General features: G+C 37.2%; 1 protein-coding gene and 1 long non-coding RNA gene across 2 annotated transcripts; one reads left to right on the top strand and one right to left on the bottom strand.

Annotated features, from left to right (window-relative positions):
* Positions 1–748: 748 nt before the first annotated feature.
* On the bottom strand, positions 749–13,946 carry LOC311093969 (uncharacterized protein). The gene is made up of 7 exons (XM_084131679.1): positions 13,467–13,946; positions 10,848–10,932; positions 6,178–6,221; positions 4,050–4,349; positions 3,659–3,904; positions 3,488–3,538; positions 749–3,186 (listed from the first exon to the last, which is right to left on the bottom strand). The coding sequence occupies exons 2-7, from the start codon at positions 10,928–10,930 to the stop codon at positions 2,966–2,968; spliced, it is 945 nt and encodes a 314-aa protein (XP_083987805.1). The 5' UTR covers positions 10,931–10,932; positions 13,467–13,946; the 3' UTR covers positions 749–2,965.
* A 136-nt stretch (positions 13,947–14,082) lies between these two features.
* LOC311094022 lies at positions 14,083–15,902 on the top strand. The gene is made up of 3 exons (XR_014608518.1): positions 14,083–14,772; positions 15,528–15,616; positions 15,706–15,902. It is a non-coding gene; the product is annotated as an uncharacterized lncRNA (long non-coding RNA).
* The last annotated feature ends 7,576 nt before the right edge of the window (positions 15,903–23,478 follow it).

Genomic DNA, 23,478 nt, shown 5'->3' with positions numbered 1-23,478 from the left:
CGTCCCGTATTTACAAGTAAGATGATGCGTCCTCTATCAAATCAATAAGGGACGGGATTTGTCCCGTATTTTTCATTAGGCCCACACATAGTTGAATAAAAACACAAGGATTTTGCAGTATGGATGATACTCATAGCAAATATAAAGAAACCAATTTCACAATAAGTAGTAGAGAAGCTCATTGTCACCGGGTGACATAGAAGGAACTTTGGGAGCCGAAAATATTAAAGTCCTGTTTGTGGCACATTAGTATATGTGAGGGGGCACCACCCATCTTGAGGAGTTTGCCCCCTCACATAGGCCTATACTAATGTGCCACAAACAGGACTTTAATATCACCAACCATTCCCATGTTATTACGGTGTATCCATATAAATGGCCCACCCTGTATATTACAAACTTTTCATTTAGACCCTAAAGAATCATATTAGCTTGTACAAAAATGGCATTATATGACCCCTTTAAATAGCTTTTTATAAAAAATAAATAAATAAAAAGCTTTTTATGTAAAATTCACTTTATAAAACACCCAAATTTCTAAATTGAATTTATGGGGATAACATGGATAATTTTACATAGTTTCGTGTAAAATGTTTGCCCATATTTTGGAAAATGTAGTTGTAAAAGTAAAAAATTATCATTTTAGCCACTAGATGGCTATAGAGCTCCACTATGCTATTTGACTAACTGAAAGATATCTTTTCAGTTTTCCCAGTTGGATTCATATCTAAATATTATGAAATCACAATTCTTTTTTCTTTTTTTTTATAACAAAATATGCAACAAAAAAAAACCAATTTCAATAAAAAGAGACATTATAACAAACATCCTACAATACTCCCTCATTTCCCTCGTGCGACTCAACATGAACACATAGCTTACAGTTCAAAGACATCATACACTATCCTCAAAGACAACAGATACATTGCAGTAGTGTGCATATTCAAGGTATAAGGTGCATATATCATGTAGGTACAGCAATAATAAAAATAGATAATAATAAAAAGGAAAAAGTGAATAAATCAGCAAGTAAATGAAGGAATGAAATCACAATTATAACAATAAAAACAACTTTTTTTGTCAAAGTTTAGCATTTTTTGTAGGCCTACTGAATTTTTTTTATTCAATAATGTTACATTAGAATCAAACCTGAAAAAGATAAAAGTTGAGTTTTTAGAGTTTATCATTTATTTCAATCTTTTTTTCATGTAATTGTACAAATGTAATCTGCACTTCAGTTACTAACTGTAACATAACAGATATGCACAGTACAGTATAAATACATGACATGAACATCAAAATGCAATGAACTGAACAGCATAACAAATGAGCAAATAAAGCAGTAACTTTTGTCTTTCTCTCTCCCTCTGTGTGTGTGTGTGTGTGTGTGTTCACTTCACTTTGTCGATGTGTCAGTGTCACCAAATTTATTTTTGTGGTGGTTCCGCATTTTGGACTATTTTATGCAACAAATTATAAGAGAGCAGTTTTTATTGTCTCACAAATTTATTCCTGTGTGTGTGTGTGTGTGTGTGTGTGTGAGAGAGCATGGTAATTTTGTATTGTGAATGTTTTTAGCACTGTTAGAAGTGTGCTACCTAATTTCTAGGTTTAACTCTTTTTTATTTTTATTGGTGTTTTACCAATCAGAGAGATAATAAAAGAAAGACAAAACAGTGTTTGTTTCATCATACTGACCAAAAAGAATACAGATGAAATTAAGCAGAGGTATTTCTTACTCTCTGATTCAACAAAAAGGAGAAAAGAAAAGAAAAAAGAGAAGGATTATAAATGCTTGCTTCAAAACATACTAGTATATTACACAATAATACAAGTAAAAATAATATTAATGTAGTGTGCATGTACAGTATGGTAGAAATATAAAAAAATACAGCAAAAACTGTAAATATTACTAAGGGAAAACCAAATTCAATTTATCTAACAATTTACCCTTTAATGTATGTGTGCTTCCTAATTTCTGTCTGTGTGTGTTCTTCATTGTTTCTGATTTTGATTATGAATTTTGTCCATTTTCTTTGCGGGGTCTCCAGGGACCATGAGTGACTATTTTTTTCATGCAAACATAAAAACAGATATCATTACAATTCATTTTTATTTGTGTGTGTGTCTAGATCTAGAAAGGGTTGAGAGCCGTACAAAGTTAATGCCATTTGTACAAAGAGAGAATTTTTTTAAAAATTCAGTAAAAAGTCATTTGCAGGTTAAAAAGACCCCGAAGAAAACACAAATGCAGCTTTACAAAGAACAGAAACATACAAAAAGTGTATTAAGTCGTCAAAAGCAACAGCAGTGAAAAAAAAAAGATGTTTATCCCTTGTGTGGTGTTCATATTTGTGTTATTCAGACAGTGTTCAGCGCTGCATTTTAGGGTTTTTAATTCAACAATCAAATTCTTATGTTAAAATACTCAACAGATGTTTACTTCATCCCAATGACAAGCAATATAAACAACATTTATGGTTAATATTTTCTCTTTACCTTTGTTAGATCACATTTAAGAATTGCAACCTTGTGTGGGAATGGCAGGAGTAGAAACACAAAACTCACTCTTGGACTCACACTCTCACACTTACACACAATCTCTCTCTCACATGCACGCACACACATGCACACACACACACACACACACACACACACACACTAACAGCAGGCCCATTTTTCTTTTGATAAAAAAATGAAAACAGGTCCTACAGACCCGAACACCATACAAGGGTTAACATGGGAAAGGACGACAGACTCAGTGTAAAGTTAATTCATCATAAAAACTATTATGTGAACTATAAATTCAAATAACTATAAGTGTAAAAGACATCTGAGTTGATAAAATCACGTACTTCCCTCTCACACCTTAGAACAACAATTAAGATATGATGGTAGATGATGCGTGTCTCACACCTACAGCTGCAGAAATATGCTGAACGAATCCTCTGCAGATCTGATGGATCTAACCAGTGTTCGCCTGGGCCTGGTGTCCAGTTTGACTCATTTCATGTGATTCGGCCGCTTCGTATGTCTTGCCTCCCATCTGCCTCTGCCTCTGCCTCTGTCGACGTTGACATTTCCTGACATCAAATTTATATAAAACCAGAGCCACCAAAATCCCCAGGGCCCCCAGAGGCACCAGAACCCCCAAACACACTCCAACTATCACAGGTGTCTCTACAGCTGGAAGGAGGAAAAGTGGGAAGAGAACACAATTATTATTTTTAAAGTGTTTTTCATTTTTAAACTCACTGTTTAAATATTTTGTAAGCCTCTCAATGCCCCCTGCTGTAGATATTGAAAGGTTAGTGCTTGGTTTGAGCAGTAACAGAATCCACACCACCAGAACAACACAAACAGTCCCACTGCCCCAGTCAAACCTCAAAGATCTACTGCAGGACAACAGCACTTTTTTTTTTCTAAATGTTGTTAAATCACTGCTTAAAGTTTCTGTAAAGCTCTTAATGCCTCATGGTTTACTTACTCGGTTGTTCGATGTCCCCTAGACCTCCCTTTGAGCCTTCTGGACTAGATTCTGTAGAGAATATTAAAAGGTTAATCATACAGTTTAGCATCAATTTTTGCTGTTCAAATCATGATTAATAAACCTCAGCTGTTCAAATGCAGTAAAATATTTCTAAACATCTTCTCTCACCTGTGACTGTGACTGTGATCAAGGTTTCTCTTTTAGAGTCCAGAACTCTGTATGTTCCAGCGTCATCGGCTATAAATGCTTTAATGGTCAGATTTCCATCATGATCAGTCAGTCGATCACTGTTGACCCCGTGATATCTCCTCCAGACCTCCTTCCACTCTCCACTAGAGTTTCTCTCCACTTTATCAGCATCGATCCACAGAACATCCAACTTCAGCTCCTCTCCTTTCTTCCCAGAGATCTCATCTGAGGAGGAACAGAAAGACTTTATTTGTTATTTTATTTGTTGTTATCATGCAATTAAGGCTATAAAAGCACAATTTAGGATCGGGGAACTAAATGTCACAATTTACAAAAGCTCATGCTGATGCTCTGATCAGTTTTACTTTACCTTGAATATGAAGATGGTATTCACTAGGTTCTGTGTACTGCACTGTCTGATTATCATCGTAATAGACTTCCAGAAAGTATGTCCCAGCATCACTGAAGCTCAGATTCCTGATGATCACGTCACATGCTCCTTTTCTAAATACTCGGCCAGTGCAGTTTTCAGTCTCACAAACTTCAATGTATTCCTTATTTTTTAATCTAATCTCCGATATCGTATTGCCCTTAAATGCACATGTTAGGGTGGCGTTGCCTCCCTTTTTTCCTGTCACGGGTATAGGGGTGCTTCCCACAGGGAGGATTCCTGCAAATACATACAGTATAATATTCATTCATACAAAGTATTAATACTAAAAAATACATTTGGTGTTTCTGTCTGTTCTCTGTAACTGAGGTCCTTATTAAATATTCTAGTAGAGTTATTTTAGTATTTAATTTGCTCCAGATATTTCATCACACAATATGTGTGAACTGATGGTGGAGTTTCTCCCATATTCATATGCCTGCACTGTAAAAAGTGGTAATGTGCAATTATTGCCTTTAAGAGCTACATTTCCACCTGATGTAGGGCCAGATTTACTAACAGCTTGCACCAGCTCTTTTAAAACTACTAATTAAACTACCTCTTTAACCCTCGTTAAAACTACTGTCAGGATTTACTAAAGACACGCAGTGAAAAAATTTGTGCTGAAAAGACCTTATTGTAAATGCCTTTGTAGGAGTTTTCCAGTCAGACACAGTGTTTATGGGAGAAGAGTATTTAAATGAATTGAAGATTATTTATTAAGGTTTCCGCTCGTCAATTTACTGGGATTTGCGTCATTATTTACCGCCCCAAAAAAAGCAGTAAATAATAGTCTTAAACCGGACGCTAATTTGCACAGCTCTTGGTAGATTGCTTTGGTCATTATGGAAATGAGGATCAGGAGCTGAACTTTACACTCCCATCAGCGCTTTTATGGGATTGCACTCTCACATTAATTTGCCCTGTTTAGTTAATCTGGCTCATCTGAAGTAAATCTGGCTCATTGTCATGGCTGTAGCATTGCTTTTCAAGTATGTGAACTTAGCATGTTTGCTAAATACCTAAAAACATAATATGGTATTTTTATGCTTTAGAACAGACGAAAAAATTACAAAGAGCACCTTTAAAGGAGAACTCCGGTCAATTTTAACATTGAGCTCATTTTTTTGTACATTTGGAGTGCTGTCAGTACAGAGAACAATGACAAAAATCGGTGTTGCCTACACCGTGTTATCCTCTTTTTAAAATTTGCACCCTGTTGACTTCAATGGGGCAAGTCTTAAACCTGCTTTTAGCCTCTTAACATCCTTGATGTGTCATTACAAGTGCACCAGCCATGTGAGTGATTCCTTCAGAGTGAACACGGGTGAATCTGACTGCAGTAGATGTGAAAGATATGGATAAATATGATAATATTTCAGCCAGCGCTCATACCTGTATTTACATCCCGTTTTCGGTCGAAGTCCACAGTAATCGATTGTCGAGGTCGTAGGCTTAGTTACCTATGATCACGTGCGTGAACTCGACAATCGATTCGCACTGGCTGAATTAACATCATTTTTATCCATATCTTTCACATCTACTGCAGTCAGATCCACTCGTGTTCACTCAGAAGGAATCACTCACATGGCTGGTGCACTTGTAATGACACATCAAGGATGTTAAGAGGCTAAAAGCAGGTTTAAGACTTGCCCCATTGAAGTCAACAGGGTGCAAATTTTAAAAAGAGGATAACATGGTGTAGGCAACACCGATTTTTGTCGTTGTTCTCTGTATTGACAGCACTCCAAATTTACAAAAAAATGTTAAATGTTAAAATTGACCGGAGTTCTCCTTTAACATTTCAAATTTTTATGACAATAATGTAAATCTGTAGCTCATGTGTCAGTGCAGTTACAGTGAATTCCTGAACAGTGTTAATTAAAACAATTAAACTAGAATGAACTGCAGAGATAGGTCAGTGATGTCATGATGTGTGTGATGATGTAATATGGAGAGAAATTTACATGATCAGTCCACAAATGTCCACTAAAGTCTCTTGGCTGAGTGACACGACAGAGAAACGGTAAGAAAACAGGTAAAATTTATAAAAAAAAATGATACTGACCACTAAGATAGACGAAGCAAAACAGCAGGAAACTCCATCTGAACCTGAAGAGAAAACAACAGAAGAGTTGGCTATACATCACAAGCACATTTATTAGTGGTAAAACAATATAACTGACTGTAATACAGCCAACTCTACATTTTCACTGTTATTGTTACTTAAAGATTTAGGCTACCATGTGAATATTGAACTTGATAAAACTGTCCATGCAAGATCTGCATGAAAGAAACAAACTACTGTAGCAAATTAGCTCTAAAGAAATATTAATAATCATAACTTGTTATAATTGATTATGAATATTTGGATCAGTTAGTAAAATTAATATTACAATCAATGAACCTGTTTGTGCCGTGAACACTCAGTGTTAATTGTTTATTAACTCTAAGAAATGTACATTTCTGGGGAGGGAAATGTCTTTCTTACTGTACAGCACTATATATAAATAATTAAGTCAATGGTGCCCATTAACTGTTTGGTTACAAACATTCTACAAATTATCTTCCTTTGTGTTCAACATTACAGAGAAACTCACACAGGTTTGGGAGCAACATGAGGGCGAGTAAACGATGACAGAATTTACACTTTTGGTGAACTGGCCCTTTAAATCAGCCTTTAAAATGTATTTTGAATCTGTATGAATCTTTTGAAGTTCTTAAAAAAATCAAAAAGCCCAAAGATCTGTATCGCTGCTAAATTAATTTAATATATGTGTGTGATGCCCTTTATCTTTTGTTTGTTTCTTTTCTTTTTTTTCAAATTATTGTTGTTTCAAGTTATATTTACCAAATGTGAAAATGTGTATAATTACTGACATGTGTATCAACACTGACAGTAATGCATTGTGTTTTATAGATTTAGTACAAATTGTATGGGTTAATGTAACGGAAACGGACTGTTTTATCGTTGTTTTTTGAAGAAGCAGCAGCATTACTCTTGCCTCAGAGAATACAACACGGGCATAGCGACAATTTTGCATATAAATTACTATTTATAGGGCTTGAATTACAACCTGAAATTGCGCATGCGCGGGGTAAAACTGCTGGGGTAAAACTGTAGCTCTGCGGTTCTGCAGACAGATAATATTATTGGAGATATTACTGGTTTCATCAGCATCGCGAGGTTTGCAGCTTTTCAATGATGTTGCGTAATTACGTCACTTCATAACGTTCCCATGGCAACAGGGGAAATGGCTGCGCTTGTGTAAACGCAACATTTTTCAACTTTCTGCTAAGATATATGTGACTTTTTGCAACTAAAATGCAGGGATTATGAAATCATGCAAGCCCGCATATTTTTGCGCGCAGAAATCTGCAATCTATGCGGCGAAAGTGTGGCGTATTTGAAAAAATGCGTCCCCCGCATAAATATGCGGACTTGGCTGATTATGCATTGAATCATGCGATCGCATAATCGCGTTTTTCTGGAGGGACTGATATAAGGAAATGTAACACGCAGATTGGAGTGCACAGATAAATCATTTATAATAAACACTGCAATATTACATATACAAATAAAATTGTAAAATTTAATTTCATGGCGACTTTAAAAAGCAAGGTCTTCTGTTAGAACGGTGTCGTGTTAGCGAGCCCTAAGCTAATAACTAATGATCTTTGCGACAGAAGTGAATCAATCAAAACTAACTTTAGCTGGACAATAACTTTATTCTAGAGCTGCTGTAAAGCCTGAACAATCTCTGCAGGGCTCGAGACTAACGGCGTCCTATCGTCCTGGGGACGACAGAAAATGTGTTTAGGACGAACAGAAATATTCTCCAGGATGCCTACAGGACGAAAGACATTTTTGTATGCGTGTTTATTTATTACTAGCCTTTTAGGGTAAGTTAACTTGCTTAGAAAATGCCAAAATTAACCGTCCAAGTGCTGACTACAACGGAGCGCGTCTTCTCATGCTGTTACTATAGTTACTATCACTGGCCGGCTACTCACCCGGAGACTTGTTTCGCGGTACATCTATCACATGACTTATTTTCACAGACAAAAACGAGACGATAACTAAATAAAAAGTAGTTTTGAATGAGAAAAACCATTACGAAAATCTATTGACATTTTCGTCAACGAATAAAAACTAGACAAAAATGTTAGATAGTGGCGATTTGGGAAGCGATCCAGTCAGAACTGATATAAACATCTGGGAGAATAAGTAGAGCATGAGTAGACATATAGATCTGAATAAGAGTGATGACGCAAAAAAGAGCTATATTCAGTACGGTTTTCTGTGCGCACACACGCATAGACTAGAGCGCGCGAGTACTGAATTGAGCTCTCTTCGTGTCTGAATGGACAAATACACACAACATTATGTCGAAATGTCCATTTTGGAGAGTATTCACGTAAACTATGTTGGTTATTATAACAGTTTTGAGTGTTTTGGATGTGCTGCATCAGCGCAATCAGATCCGCATGTTATTGGACATGATCCGATGTCTTAAAGTGACAGTGGGTAATAAACCTAATGCGGTGGTCTGTGTCCTTAATATTGATCAAAGAAAAAAAAGCATTCACTGCTCATTAATAGCTTTAATAATGATTCATTATATTTAATTCATACAAATAAACATGTCTGCTGCTTGAAAGAATAAAAAATGATGATATTTTTGAGATATGTATTCACCAGTATTTATTTGATATTTTTTAATCCAACCAACTCAAAAACGTTTTGAGCTGTATGTATTTTTATCTTAATTTTCGTATATGTAAAAAAAAAAAGATTTGTTCTGCATGAATACAAAAAAGCATTTAACTCCTGTTATTTTTTATTAAATCTGTTTTTTTACCTGTTTACAGATAACTACTTTGAATGGAGCTAAATAAATAAATATAATATATATCAAACATTTTAATTGTGTTTTTATTATGTAACGACTATAGATGATAATAACAAAGTACAGAAACAACATGTTTATTTTGGGACGGTTGACATTCACTTTAGGATCAAAACGGTTCAAATCGTTTTTCAGGACGGTTCCAGGACGGAGGTGAAAAAAGTTAGTCTGGAGCCCTGCTCTGTTACTGTAATTTCCTATTATCACTGTAAAGTAGGGATGTCAACGATTAATCGACGATTGATTAATTGTCGATAATACATTTAATCGATACAACTTATCGATCATCGATTAAGCAGGTCTTTATGCGTGTGCGTAAAGCGAGCGTGCCGGAGTTATGTTTGGGACCATTTTACACCTCATCATGACTATAAGTTTGCGTGTGCATTCACAGCCTTTTGTTTTGTGGAAATGTAAGTTGTAATACTGTTTATTTTGTGTATGCCTATCTATATCTTATTTATATCATATTAAATGCATTTGGTTAAGAACTGTAGTAAAGCGTCAGCTTCAGCGCGCGCAGCTCAAACGGCAGAGCACGACTAATAATGACTATTGGGACTGTAATATTACATAACATTATAAAGAGAACAATTGTGAATTATTTGGGTTTAGTTGCAGTGTCACGTTGCTCCAGGAAGAGCGCATCCACAACATGAGCAGTTCTGAATGAATGGCACGTAACTTAGTTCAAGTTCACTTGTGCATGAATTTGCGTCATTTTGTGCAGATATAATTTGTAATATTATGTTTATTTTGAATATATCTGATTAATCTCATATAGGATGCGTTTCTTTTAGATAAATAACGTGCTAACAAAGTGCTCCAGTTTAACGGTAGCAGATTCATTCAGCGCGTACAGTTGTTCCAGGAAGAGCGCGTCCACAACTGTCACACATTAAGCGCATACGAGGCGTTGGTGACACGTTGTATTAGTAGTTAGGCTATATTTGATTATTAAATAATTTATTTAATTATCAATCACATCGAAACATTTTACAATCCTACTAGCCCTTTATTTATATTTAAAACCATTCTCATTGATTTGGTGAGGAATATAGCGTTTTGAGCAGCATTTGCAGACCCTGTCATGCTGTTGGCCATAGCCACTGCAGTAACGTTAGACGCATATCGCAGTATTACGGCTAACAATTAATCGAATAATTGATCGTTAATTTAAATGACGATCGATCATGGGAATTTGTGAAAATTGACATCCCTACTGTAAAGTGATCTAAATTGTTCTCAGGTTGGTATACACCAATCCCATTGACACTTGAGGAGATTTCAAATCAATCAGAGCTACAGAAAGGCGTCATCATATTTACAAGTAAAGCTCCATATTATGAGTAGGCTACTTTCTATCAGTTACTTTACAAATCTGATGAAATGGCGTAAATTGCGTTCCCTGATGAATGACATAAGCAACCCAAACTCTCAGCATATCATACACACGCATGATAGCAGTTCCTGTGGAGCAGCATTTACTGTGAACGGAGCCGCTCTGAGACGCACGTAACCTCTACACGCTTGCAATAATGTATATTAAACCCGCAGGGTGTATATTTATTTAATTGAATTGCCAACATTTATATTATCCATTAGCTCAGCTACAGATCTGTTGTGTTTGTAACTTCATATGACTTTCAAAACCACAGTTTAAAGGATTGAAGCAAATTGTCCTGGCTCTTTGACAACACAATTATTGTCATCAACATCAATATCTTGAACACCATTTAACAACTTTAGTTTTCACCACCACAATTTGCAGTCGATCATTATTTACAAACAGAATTTAACCATGAAGAGAGAGTTGAAAGGGACTGACCAGCATTGGTTAACTCTCAGGAGCATCTTCCCTCTCTCCTTGGATTTGTTCTTGCTGAAGGAGCCTTTTCTCAAAGACACCATCTCTGTTAATACAATAACAAACATACAATAATATTTAGAACAAGTGTCATATAATTTATAGAATACCTTGTAACACTTTATTTTAAACCTTGTTACACAGGTTACATGTAGTTACTGTAGTAATAACTATGAATTATGCATAATTGCATGCAACTTACCATAAACCAGACCAAAAGTAAATAAATCCCTGTGCATAAATCCACCAGGCCTCTATAACTACTGGAAAACTATCATTTTCACCAATCTATTGTCAAATCTAGACTAGTCAACACAATAACAACACATTCAGACTAAGAATTAATTGTGAAAATTGGAGAAGGACGATTTAACGGTTAATAAAATCTCACAGTTATTCAATTCACGTCTCAAAATGTGTATTTCTTGTTTAATTTCACCTCTGAAAGTGTAACAACTGCGCTTTTCCCCCGACTGAATCTGGAGAGGGAGTCAAATCTTTGTGTGGGAGTGGGAGCGAACACTCGACCCGTCAGCTTTATATGCGCCTGCAACGGGACCTATACGCTATATGACACCAACAAAACTCAGCAAAGGTTGTTTTTGCTCCGGCTTTTGTTCTAGATATTCTGCACCGTGGCTTCGCCCATAGACAGTAAAAGAAATGGACACAGCATTGGATTCAATGGAGACAAAGTGAAGCCAAATAGAAACTTTTACTTCCTGATGGTCGAGCGTACTGCGCAGACTCACACTGACGTAGATTTGACGTGAGCAACCCGTAGGTCTTCTAGTAGCTGTGCCGAGCGAAATCTCAATCATAATCCCTTCCCAAACTTGCAGAGACGGAGAGTGTGAGTATGAGCTGTCCATGAGCTATGTATGAGCAGGAGCAACTTTTGCTAAGTATTCTGATTAATTACTTAATACAATAATATTATTTAGAACAAGTATCATATCATTTATAGAATTCATTGTAACACTTTATTTTAAAGTGTCCTTGTTACACAGGTTACATGTAGTTACTGAAGTAATAACTATGAATTATACATAATTGCATGCGACTTAACCTAAACCAAACCAATAAATCCCTGTGCATAAATCCACCAGGCCTCTGTAACTACTGGAAAACTATAATTTCCACCAATATATACTCCCGACTATGCCGAATCTGGAGAGGGAGTAAAATATTTGTGTGGCAGGGGGAGCGAACACTCGACCCGTCAGCTTTATATGCGCCTGCAACAGGACTTAACACTATATGACACCAACAAAACTCAGCAAAGGTTGTTCTTGCTCCGGCTTTTGTCCAACGCGCATCTTCTTCTATGGATCTATTGGCGGGTCGCATAACAACTTCATGAGTTTCATTGGATTCTGGGATTCACTAAGGCAAAATTTACTGATGATCAGATACTGTATATCAGTATGTGTTTAGTTTTGTATTTTATTTTTATTTTATTAGTGATGATCAGAGTACAAATGCACATAATATATTGCCTGAACCATATTAATAAGTTTAATATTTTTAAAATTTAAACGAAAAATAACAATTTAAAGTCCACATGAAATCAAAATTGACCATATTTACTTTGTTTGCCTAAATTGATCGTTTTGTGGTGAACAATTCATCCATGCAAGTCAATCCACACAAAAAAATTTTTTGGCTTCGTAATCTTTAATCAAAATCTGAAAATGCCCCTCCCCTCTGCATTGGAGGACCTTCCCTGATGACGTAGGTTTGAGGACTTGGGTTGGGAAACGCTTAACCACTCCCCTCAAACCGTTAGTCTGCTATGAGCAGAGATGGAGAGGAGGAGCGCTAGAGTAAAACCCTGCCCTCTGTTCAATATTCCTTTTCACTGGGAAATACGTCACAACACTGGAGAAAAGTCGTTTGCAACTTCCGGTTCACGCGGACTTTAAAAGTAACAATTAATAAAAAATGTTTTGTTATAAATATGCTAACGTTACCTGTAGTGAATATAATAAATATGCGTTGCCTGAACCACATTTGTGTAATGTTTAAGATTTCTTTAAATGAAAACGAAAAGAGGCAGTGTAGTGTTTTATAACATCTTTCGTTTTATTGTTGCCTAAAATGTACATACAGAGATAACCGGAGTAGCAGAGCGAGCTGAGTGACGCGCGTCCTCGGGAGTCATGAGCTGGACTCATAGACTGTAAAAATAGGCTGGACTTGGCATTGAAGCCCGAACTTTGCGTACTTGCTATTGAGAAATGCCTAATGTCGGCGCTTGGCTTCTTGTAACAAACACTGGAGCAGTTTTTACTTCCAGGCATGGTAAAACAGTGTGGAATTGCGAAAACCTCCTCTACTACCGAGACGAGTTAACAACACACGTTCCCGGTAAACAATGATGTTTTGCCACTGGAATCCTGCCAACATGGCGGATCAGGGAGGGGGGAAGGGCTCTGTACCATGACGACAACTCCTCACTCTCAATAAGTATGTTAAAAGATGTCTATATTCTATTCCTAAGATCACTATTCTTAATGAATTTTAAAACATAGTCGGCGAGAGGAAAATAAATGAATCGTGTTTGTGTGCTTTACTCACCCTTTCAGGCCATACATCGCCACGGCTCCAGTTCTCTTCAATCTTTAAACGAATCCCCGCAATCCAGTGTATTCCCTACTTATATTTGATCTACCTTTGCTGTAAATAATTGTTTTTATCCATACCCGCATATATCCGATTAATTAATCCATTAGGTCTAACGTTATACTTTTTGGAGTTAAAATCGATCTGATACCCATTTCTGGATTTAATGTAACCAAATACTTAATTCTGGTCTTTGCTTTTCTTCCAATGTCGCCTCCTACAGCTTCCTTTCCTCGGTATAATTCCCTACAATGCTCTACCGAGTCACCCATTGTTTTTCGGTGTTGGTCTCATAGACTGTAAAAAAAATGGACGTAGTCAGAGAATGCCTAATAGGAACCAGATGGGCTGGCTCTGACCAGACTCAGAGCCGTTGAAAAACAGAGTTAAGACACTCCCATGAGAGACAGAGCGCATTTAGGCCACGCCCACACCCAGGGGGAAAACAAACCAACCGTCTCCATTGACTTTGCATTGCGAGAGGCTGCCTCCTTGTCATTTCTTGCTTCTAACAAAAGACAGAAAAATGCCTAAAAGCTGCTATGTGACAAGGTGTACAGAAAACAAGCTAAAAACCCCAGAAATACGTTTATATAGCTCTCGACCCCAAAAAACGAGTGTTTTTAGGACATAAAAGTGGATACAGGCAGTTGAGACACAGCGTCACGTGTCTCATTACTCTGAGAACTAACGTACGTCCGCTGGAGGAGACCGTAATCGGCAACACAGGATAGTTTATCTTACAGAAATATAATATATAAAACTGACATTTGGATATTTGACTCACCAGTGACCAAATGTTTAACTTACTGCACACGTAGTGTATTTTTAGTGCATACTGAGTGTCAGGATCCCACAATTTACCCATTCGTTCCAGCCTGTATCCACTTTTATGTCCTCAAACGCTCGTTTTTTGGGGTCGACAGCTTATGAAAACTTATTTCTGGGTTTCTTAGCTTGTTTGCTGTACACCTTGTCACATAGCAGCTTTTAGACATTTTTCTGTCTTTTGTTAGAAGCAAGAAATGACAAGGAGGCAGCCTCTCGCAATGCAAAGTCAATGGAGACGGTTGGTTTGTTTTCCCCCTGGGTGGGCGTGGTCTTCAGATTATGACGCGTTGCGCTCTGTCTCAACTTTGGAATGCGGAAGTAACGCGTGTCGTGGAGCAGCCCGTCCATGGGAGCAGCCAATAGTTCCAAACACTGATAGTTCCAGCACTGAACCCCATTCATTTTCAGTGTTTCCGAAGTACGCTCGCTGGTAAGTTGAAGAAATTACTGTATTTTTGACATTTGATCGCAATAGTTGTTCTCTCATGAATACAGTAAGTAGTTGTAATTTATGTATGCAACTTTAGTTAATGTTTATTGGAAGAGAATAGTTAATTGCGGAAAGCTTACGTGGCCAACACTTCACTAACGTTAGCTACCAGTCAGAAATGTGTTCAATACTGAGGTCATAGTTAAATGTGATGTTGCACTACATTGTATTCAGAGTTTTTATTTTTTATGTCAACCCTATTTATTTACATACATGACGTGCTCAGAATATTAGAAATGCGTCGGGATATAAAGCAAATAAGTACAGCAGCTGCACCCCCACAAATAAGACCTCAATGCTAAAACGTGTAAATTAATGTACACCTCTATGAGAGTATAAAAAAAAAATCCTGAACATTATAGAAAAGCAGAATTTATGGCTGAGTTTTGTATACGGTATCATAATGCAATAAAAATATAATTTGTTGGATGAGCAAGATAATAATCCCGCTAATCATTTTTGTTCTCATTTAATTTAAAATTATGTACAAGAGTACAGAGTCATAATTATAGAAACTGTCAAATGACAATGACAAATGTCCAAATAGATATGGACCTAACTGTAGGTGTGTACTCTCACTTCTGTTATCTCAGCCTCATGAAAATGTTTAGGAAACACAGGCTTTCAATGTGTATTTAATCTGTCCTTCAGTGTATTAACTTTAACACCGTTTCCTCTTTCTTTACCACTACCAGTTCTCTCCAACAGCAACAGGCTTGTTTCAAGACCCGGTCTATGACACGCTCTGCTTCTGGCAGGGGAACGCTCTCACCCAAACATCCAAGTAACTATAGCATTACTTATAGTGTGGAGTTTGAATGCTTGTTATCAATGTATGGCTAAGCATGTGACTGATTCTCGATTCACCACCAGGTCTCCAGATCATCCTACAGCGTCGGTGGCAGAATGTAATGGCTACTGTGAACACTTGTATTCCTCTTCTGGCCTGCTTTCTGCCGTCTTTCTCTCCCTGTAGGAAGTCGAACGAGTTTCTTTGAAGACAGAACATTCAAGGAAAACTTACCTACCCTCTCCCTAGATATAATAATTAAATGTGTTGTTGAATGCAATTGGTTGCCTTGTATATTTTTTTACTGTTAACCCAACTTCTTTCTTGACTTAATCTGAACGGCTTTAACTGATATTCACTTGTTGTGCAGGTTTATGTGAATGTATTTTAACAGAACATAACATTAGGATATTAGAAATTATGACCATAGAAGCACGAGAAAAATATATACAGTAAATACTGTAAATGTATTATACATTATTGGGAACAGTCCCCCTTCCCTCCAAAATTAAACACAAAATTTTATAAAAATTCAAAGGGCTTTATTGAGATAAAAGTTTCAAGAACAGTGTGTGTGTGTGTGTGTGTGTGTGTGTGTGTGTGTGTACACTACCAGTCAAAAGTTTTGGATTGGTAAGATTTTTAATGCTTTTAAAATAACTCTTCTGCTCACCAAAGTTGCATTTATTTGATTTCACAATATTACTGTTTTTGTATTTTTAAAAACAAAAACAGTATTATTGTGAAATATTATTATAATGTAAATCAGCTGTTTTCTATGTGAATATATAATAAAGTGTAATTTATTCCTGTGATCAAAGCTGCATTTTCAGCATCATTACTCCAGTCTTCAGTGTCACATGATCCTTCAGAAATCACTCTAATATGAGGATTTGATGCTCAAGAAACATTTCTCATTATTATTAATGTTGAGAAAAGTTATTAACATTTTTTATTTCAGGATTATTTGATGAATAGAAAGTTTAAAAGAACAGCTTATCTGAAATGGAAAGCTTTTGTAACATTAAACACTACCGTTCAAAAGTTTGGGTCAGTAGGAATTTCTATTTTATTTTAGAAAATAAAATAAATCAATACTTTTATTCATCAGGGATGAATCAAATGGATCAAAAGTTACAGTGAAGACATTTATAATGTAACAAAAGATCATATTTCAAATAAACACTTTTCTTTTGAACTCTATTCATTAGAATCCTGAAAAATAAAAATGACACAACTGTTTTCAACATTGAATCATCATATTAGAGTGATTTCTGAAGGATCATGTGACACTGAAGACTGGAGTAATGATGCTGAAAATTCAGCTTTGATCACAGGAATAAATTACACTTTACTATATATTATATTATTTATATTATGTTATATTATATTATTATATTTATAACTATGTTCCTAAATACGATCCATAACATTACTGTTAAAGGATTCATTTTAGTATGGCTAATGTACCCCTAGATCCGTTTAAACCATTCATCAGAACACACACAAACACACAAATACATGCATAGCATACGATGTACTGTGTACAGTATGTTTACATGTAAATGTATATAGAAATGAATCCCGTTAACATAGTTATTCCACTCATTAACAGTTTCTCTAGTTTAACGATAATGCCGTCTCTCCATCATTACAGAAATCTGCTGCAAATAGTTGTTGGTCTAAATGTATTCTACGCTATGGGAGCACCCAATTTCCTTCCAAAATTAAACACGTAAACCTATTAATGCTGTGTTTCTGCTACTCTCCAGAAAATAAATGATATTGTATGTAAGTCCTTTAAGTGTCACCATAATAATCAATGTACATTATGCGTCAATATTTACCGATAATTGCTGCAAATATACGTGCTGCTGTCTGCCCCGCTTAAAATCATTGGCAACGCGGATTTGTTTGGAACTATTGAGAGCTACATGAACCACGTGACCGCGTGGCGGCGAGATCAAAGCATGTCGCAACTCTCATATTTAACGGCTCTGGCTCTGATCAGAGCCCGTCTACGGAGAGCCTGCCCACTCCCTATTAAGCCCTATTGTACCGAATTTTGGTTGTAGTACCACCAGAGTTCCACTGGGGGCGATCGCCATGAGTGCAGAATGAATGGGAGTCAATGGGGCTAGACGGCTAAATTTGTCTCTTTCACCCGATTGCCGTTGAGAAATCTCAGATCTGATTGTAGATTTTGCAAGTTCAACATGGGTTTTAGGTCGAAAGTTGAATGAACGAGTACTTATGTCGTTTTGATTTCTTAAAGGTTGAGTTGTTGTTGCCCATAACACGCTAGCATTCTGCTAATGACGTCAGCATTCTGACGTCATTGACATTTTGAAAGACTTTTTAAAGCAAATAAGTGACTCTAAAAAATCTAACACCCAGCAATGTGTAATTTCTTTGCATCTCCTTTCGAAAACAACATTCAAATTACTAGACAAAAAATTATATCCTGAGAAAAGTGGATTTTGAGGAGTATACCGCCATTGACCTCCATTCATTCTGCACTCGTCCTGTGAGCGCCCTCATATGGAATCAGAGTGGAACTGCAACCAGTTCAGAAGCCGGAAGTGTAGTGAGAGTGAAACTTCTCGCCATATTAGACATTCTCTGCTCTGATCATCTTCTTCTTCTTCTTTGTGCTTATTTGGCGGTTCGCAATCTTAAAAAGAGCATTACCGCCATCTACTGTGGGTAATAGATCAGAGACAAGATACACTAGACTAGATCACCACTACCAGAACAATCAGGACTCGTGCTTTCAATGTTGCTGCGTGTTCAGCTCCTCCATCTACGGCCAAAGTCCATCTCATTCCTGAGAGGGATGCTGTTACAAAAAAAATAAATAAAAAAAAGATACTAGTATAATAATTTTAACTGTATAAAACACACTGTATACATTTATAACCCTTCTATATTCTGTGGATCAAATTGGTTCTTCTTAAAAACTTTATTATTAACCTACCCCCTTCTACTGAATTTAAAATTATCCTTAATGTTAATTGCTGATTACCCTCCATCTGCAGTTCTTCTCTTAGCTTACTTCTTTCCTCTGAATATGTATTACACTTAATTAGTACATGCTCCACTGTTTCTCTTATTCCACACCATTCACACAAACCTGTAGGATGTTTCCCTATTATTTGCATTGTTGAATTAAGTCCTGTATGTCCCAATCTTAATCTATAAATAATACAATCTGTCTTCCTTCTTTCACTTGACTTCCTTCCTCTACCTACCACTGGTTGTATTGAATGTAAATGTGTACCCTTTTCCTCATTGTCCCAGTACATTTGCCAATTATTATTTATCTCCCTTTTAATTATTGATTTGATTTCTAATTTGCTATATTTAATTTCCATATCTATAGTTTCTTTTGCCATAGCCTGTTTTGCTAACTTGTCTGCTGCTTCATTTCCTGCTACTCCAGTATGTGCCGGAACCCATAAAAACTGAACTATCTTATCTTCCTGTTGCATCATGAACAATATCTGTAGGATTTCCAAAACAATATCTTGTCTCGTATCTGATTTCTGAGCTTCCAGGCACATCAAGGCCGAACTTGAATCTGAGCATATTAAAGTTTTACTTAAACCCATTTCATTTATTTTATTAATTGCTACCATAATTGCTAGTAACTCTCCTGTAAACACAGATACATGATCTGATATGATCTGATATTCTTTCCCCTCTCGCCACTTTCAATCTGGGTATGATGTACGCTACCCCCACCTGTCCCTTTTGTGGATCCTTAGACGCATCTGTGAAAACATGTACATATTGTTATACTTACTCCCAATATACTCTTTTGTCATCTCTGCCTCCAACATCCTCCGATTTTTATCTTGCCTTGATTCCAATAAGAATAAATCTACATTAGGTTGAGGTAATATCCATAATGGTATTGTTGGTAATATTACTGCTGGAATAACACTGTACTCATTTAATTTCATATCCTGAACTAAATCCTTAATAATCCAACCAAAACCCACATAGCAATTTTTTTTCTGGCCCAGCTCCGGCCCACACTATCACATTTCCCTCGGCCCAAGTACCGCAAAGAATGACGGCCCTGAAGTGGCCCAGAACTGGATTAAAGACAAGGGTCACACATGGGCCATAACCGGCCCGAATCTCAGCCACTTAGTCACCCTTAGCTGGCCCTGAGCTGGGCCAAAACAGGTTTTATTATTGGTACCAATTCTCAGCCATAAGTTAACCATATCACCATAACCACTTGACTTGTACCATCTCTAACTTTTTTTACTTCAGTAAACAGAAATGAACCGTTCACCTACACATACCTCTGCTTAGCATAGACAGTAAAAGAAATGGACACAGCGACCCCATTGGATTCAACGGAGACAAAGTGAAGCCCATTAAAAACTCTTACTTCCTGGGGGTCCAGCGTACTGCGCAGACTCAAACTGAGCTCGACGACGTAGATGTGACGTGAGCAAACCGTCTGTCTTCTAGTAGCTGTGCCAAGAGAAATCTGAATCATTCCCTTCCGAATCTTGCAGAGACGGAGAGTGTGAGTAGGAGCTGTCCATGAGCGAGGAGCAGGAAAAACTTTTAGTAGGTGTTCTGATTAATTACTTTGTCATTTTGCCTCCAGGTCCTCCCGATTGCGCGCGAGCTTCTCCTCCTGTCCATACGGTAATTTCTTACTGTGCGACAGAGAGTCGCGTGGCTGTGACGCAATCGTTAGCCTACTTTTACAAAAACTGCTTCTACAGGGCCATAACATAAGCTACAAGGTAATGGAGCATTTTATACATTGTCGAGTTTCTTTAGAAATAAATAATGGACAAATGGAGTCTTTAAACGCCTCAGATGTGAAGTTATTCGCTGTCAAAGTGACGCCAAAATGAATGGGAGTCAATGGGATGCTAACTGCAGGTGGGGTTCCGTTAGCCAATGGCGGCGTCCGGGGGTACCTTCAAAATAATACAAATCCCTGCACCCTTGCTGCTTAGCCACGAACTGGTCGAAAGCTGATGACGTAACATGGAGGTAGGCCCACCCTCACATGATACTGGTTGGTCGATTGATAAGCTTAAATCTGATTGGCTAAAGAGTACGACTCATCTGTGTAGGATGATTGTGCTGCCAGGAAAGTCTCAAAAACACACACACATCCAAGGCGATTCACACACGTGAATGGCGATTTGCACATTCACATTCAAGGATAAACTAGTACATTTTAAACATTCAAAGGTTTTTGTGCACAGTTGTATTTCTACAAATTGTGTTTTGCATTTGTGAAATATATTTTACGAATATATAATTTTATTTTGCGCATGTGAATTGCTTTTGGTGAATTATTTTTTTTTTCACGCACGTGAATTTTTTTTTTGGGTACGTGAATTAGGTTTCATGCATGTGAAATTGTCTATGCATGTATGAATCATGTTTTTTGCGTGAATAATTAATGAGACTGATTTTCCTCCATATTAATGTCGTTATATCTGTGTGACGTCATTTGGGCATTTGCGCAAATGGAGAATAGGCTAACTGGTCAAATTTAGAAAACCTCTTTGGTTTTAGAATTACGTCCGTCAAGGTTTAAGTAAAAATGATTCATTTTACAATTATTATTAACAATATTTTCACTCTGAAGGAAAGCGCGGTTCTCTCACTGGTTTGACTGTCAGTGTGAGCTAAAGCGCGTGACCTGACCTCAAGTTCAAGTGCGCGAGCTCCGTCTAGAGACAGAGCGCAATTCGGCCACGCCCACACCGGGGTGAAATTATCAGTCTCCATTTACTTTGTGTTTTTGCTTGTAATTTTTGACTTATATAACAAAATACCTTTCAGATGTTTTTGTACATATTTACACAACACAACTATTACTAACTTCACGAAAATAATTAGCCTGTTTATAGTGTTAACTGACATCTGACTGTCATAAGTGATAAATCTAGTCATCATACATCTCTGATTTGCCATGATGCTCATAAACGATCTAATGAAAAACGTGTAATTTTGAACAGTAATGTCTGAATACTGTTTGTTGTGCCTTTTTTGTCTTGCAGTAGCTAAAATACACACCAACGGCTCTTTTGAGAGCCAAAATAGCCTACAGAACATCTTTGGCTTTTTTGTGAGTATATTTTTTTTTGACCAAGTATCAGACACTTTCTTATTACTTGCATTTAGATCATCAAACAGATACATCATGCAGCAAGTTGGAGTATCAGTAATGCCTTATGCTGGATATACATTTTAGAAGACAATCTAGCATAATCTCTAATTAAAAATACTCACAATGATCATTAATGAATAAACAGTCCATGTCAATTCATACAGTATGCAGTGTTTGACTACTAATGTTTTTTTTGTCTTTATCCACTTTTGTTTTCGTGTCAGCAGCAACCCAACAGCTCTTTGGATTTTTTGTAAGTATATTTTTTGACTGCAGTGTCAGACATTTTCTTAACCTTTTTAATTCTTAGTTTTGCCTTCGCCAAAAAGCATCTAAATAGAAGGCATTAACGGCATCTTTTCTGTTGCTGTCTACATTTTATCTTTTTACTAAATCGGCAGAGATGGGAGCAAGTCATGCATGTTAAAGGCAAAATCAAGTCCTTACCACATCAAATCTCAAGTCCCAGTGCACAAAAAAAGTTCCTGCTAAGGATCAAGTCAAGTCAAGACACAGTACCAAGTTTGCTGCACTTCCAAGCTTGTGTTAGAATGTGCATATATTTCTTGCAGTCTTGCAAATAAAATGTTTGTTGTATTCTTCATACAACACTAAATAAGTGTATTTAAATAAAATAAAGTAGCCTATATTGTCTATAGAGGCAAATACACTTGTCCCTTCATTTTATATGGATACCGATATATGTGTAATCATCTGGAAACTTGACCAATGTCTTCAATATTGGGAAATAACAAAGTTAAATATTTAATTTAATTAAATTTCAAAGTATTAAAATTATAAGCAAAAATATTATCATATTTCTAAATTTCACTAAATTAAATGTCAGTTATTTTTAACCCTCTGATTGTCATGGGCGGACAAAACTGGAAACAGTTGCAGGTTCTCTAAAGTGTTTATTAAGCTCAAAAAGGGTCAGACAAACAGTTCAGAACAACGGAGGGCGGCGACTCAGGCTCGTGCAGGGACTTGATGGTCTGTGGTGCGCTGGTGCTGTGACGGTGATGAATCCCGATCCCGGTGCTGGAGTGCGGTGAACCCAAAGACGAAGAACAAGAACGGCAGGAAGACAAGGCAGGCGAACACAGACACAGCAACTCCACGGGAAACACAGACACGGCAATCACAGGACCTCAACAAACAATCCGACACTGGAACAGAGAATGGTGTGAGTATATATAGGGAATGGAAATGAATCGCAGCTGTGAACAGTGATTGTGATGATGATGATCAGCTGGAGCGCTGACAGACACGTGAGCGGGACAACGCCCACTCACACATAAACAACAACGACACGAGGCAAGAAGGAAACAATGCATTCAACAACCATGACAGTACTCCCTCCTCTAGGAACGCCTCACGGCGTTCCCAGACTCCCTTACCTGTCGATTGTAATCATCGATAAGAGAGTGATCCAGGATGTCACGAGCCGGAACCCAACTTCTCTCTTCCGGACCGTAACCTTCCCAGTCCACCAGGTACTGGAATCCGCGTCCCCTCCGCCTAGAGTCCATAATGCGACGGACCGAATAGGATGGTTCCCCATCTACGAGTTGCGGCGGTGGGGGAACCGGGGCAGGCGGATTAATGCGGGAAAAAAAAACGGGTTTAATTTTGGACACGTGGAATACCGGATGAATTCTCCTGTACACTGGAGGGAGGTTGAGGCGGACTGCCA

Source organism: Abramis brama (assembly GCF_963993115.1).
Source record: "Abramis brama genome assembly, chromosome: 12".
NCBI lineage: Eukaryota > Metazoa > Chordata > Actinopteri > Cypriniformes > Leuciscidae > Abramis > Abramis brama.
This window is presented reverse-complemented; position numbering and strand designations above follow the sequence as displayed.

Bases quoted from the DNA above. Each gene is read 5' to 3' on its own strand.
- LOC311093969 (XM_084131679.1), bottom strand. From the start codon at position 10,930: ATGGTGTCTTTGAGAAAAGGCTCCTTCAGCAAGAACAAATCCAAGGAG. The intron at 6,222-10,847 runs GTCAGTCCCTTT...TTTTCTCTTCAG, and splicing joins CTGAGAGTTAACCAATGCTG to GTTCAGATGGAGTTTCCTGC. The intron at 3,187-3,487 runs GTAAGTAAACCA...TCCTCCTTCCAG, and splicing joins AGGGGACATCGAACAACCGA to CTGTAGAGACACCTGTGATA.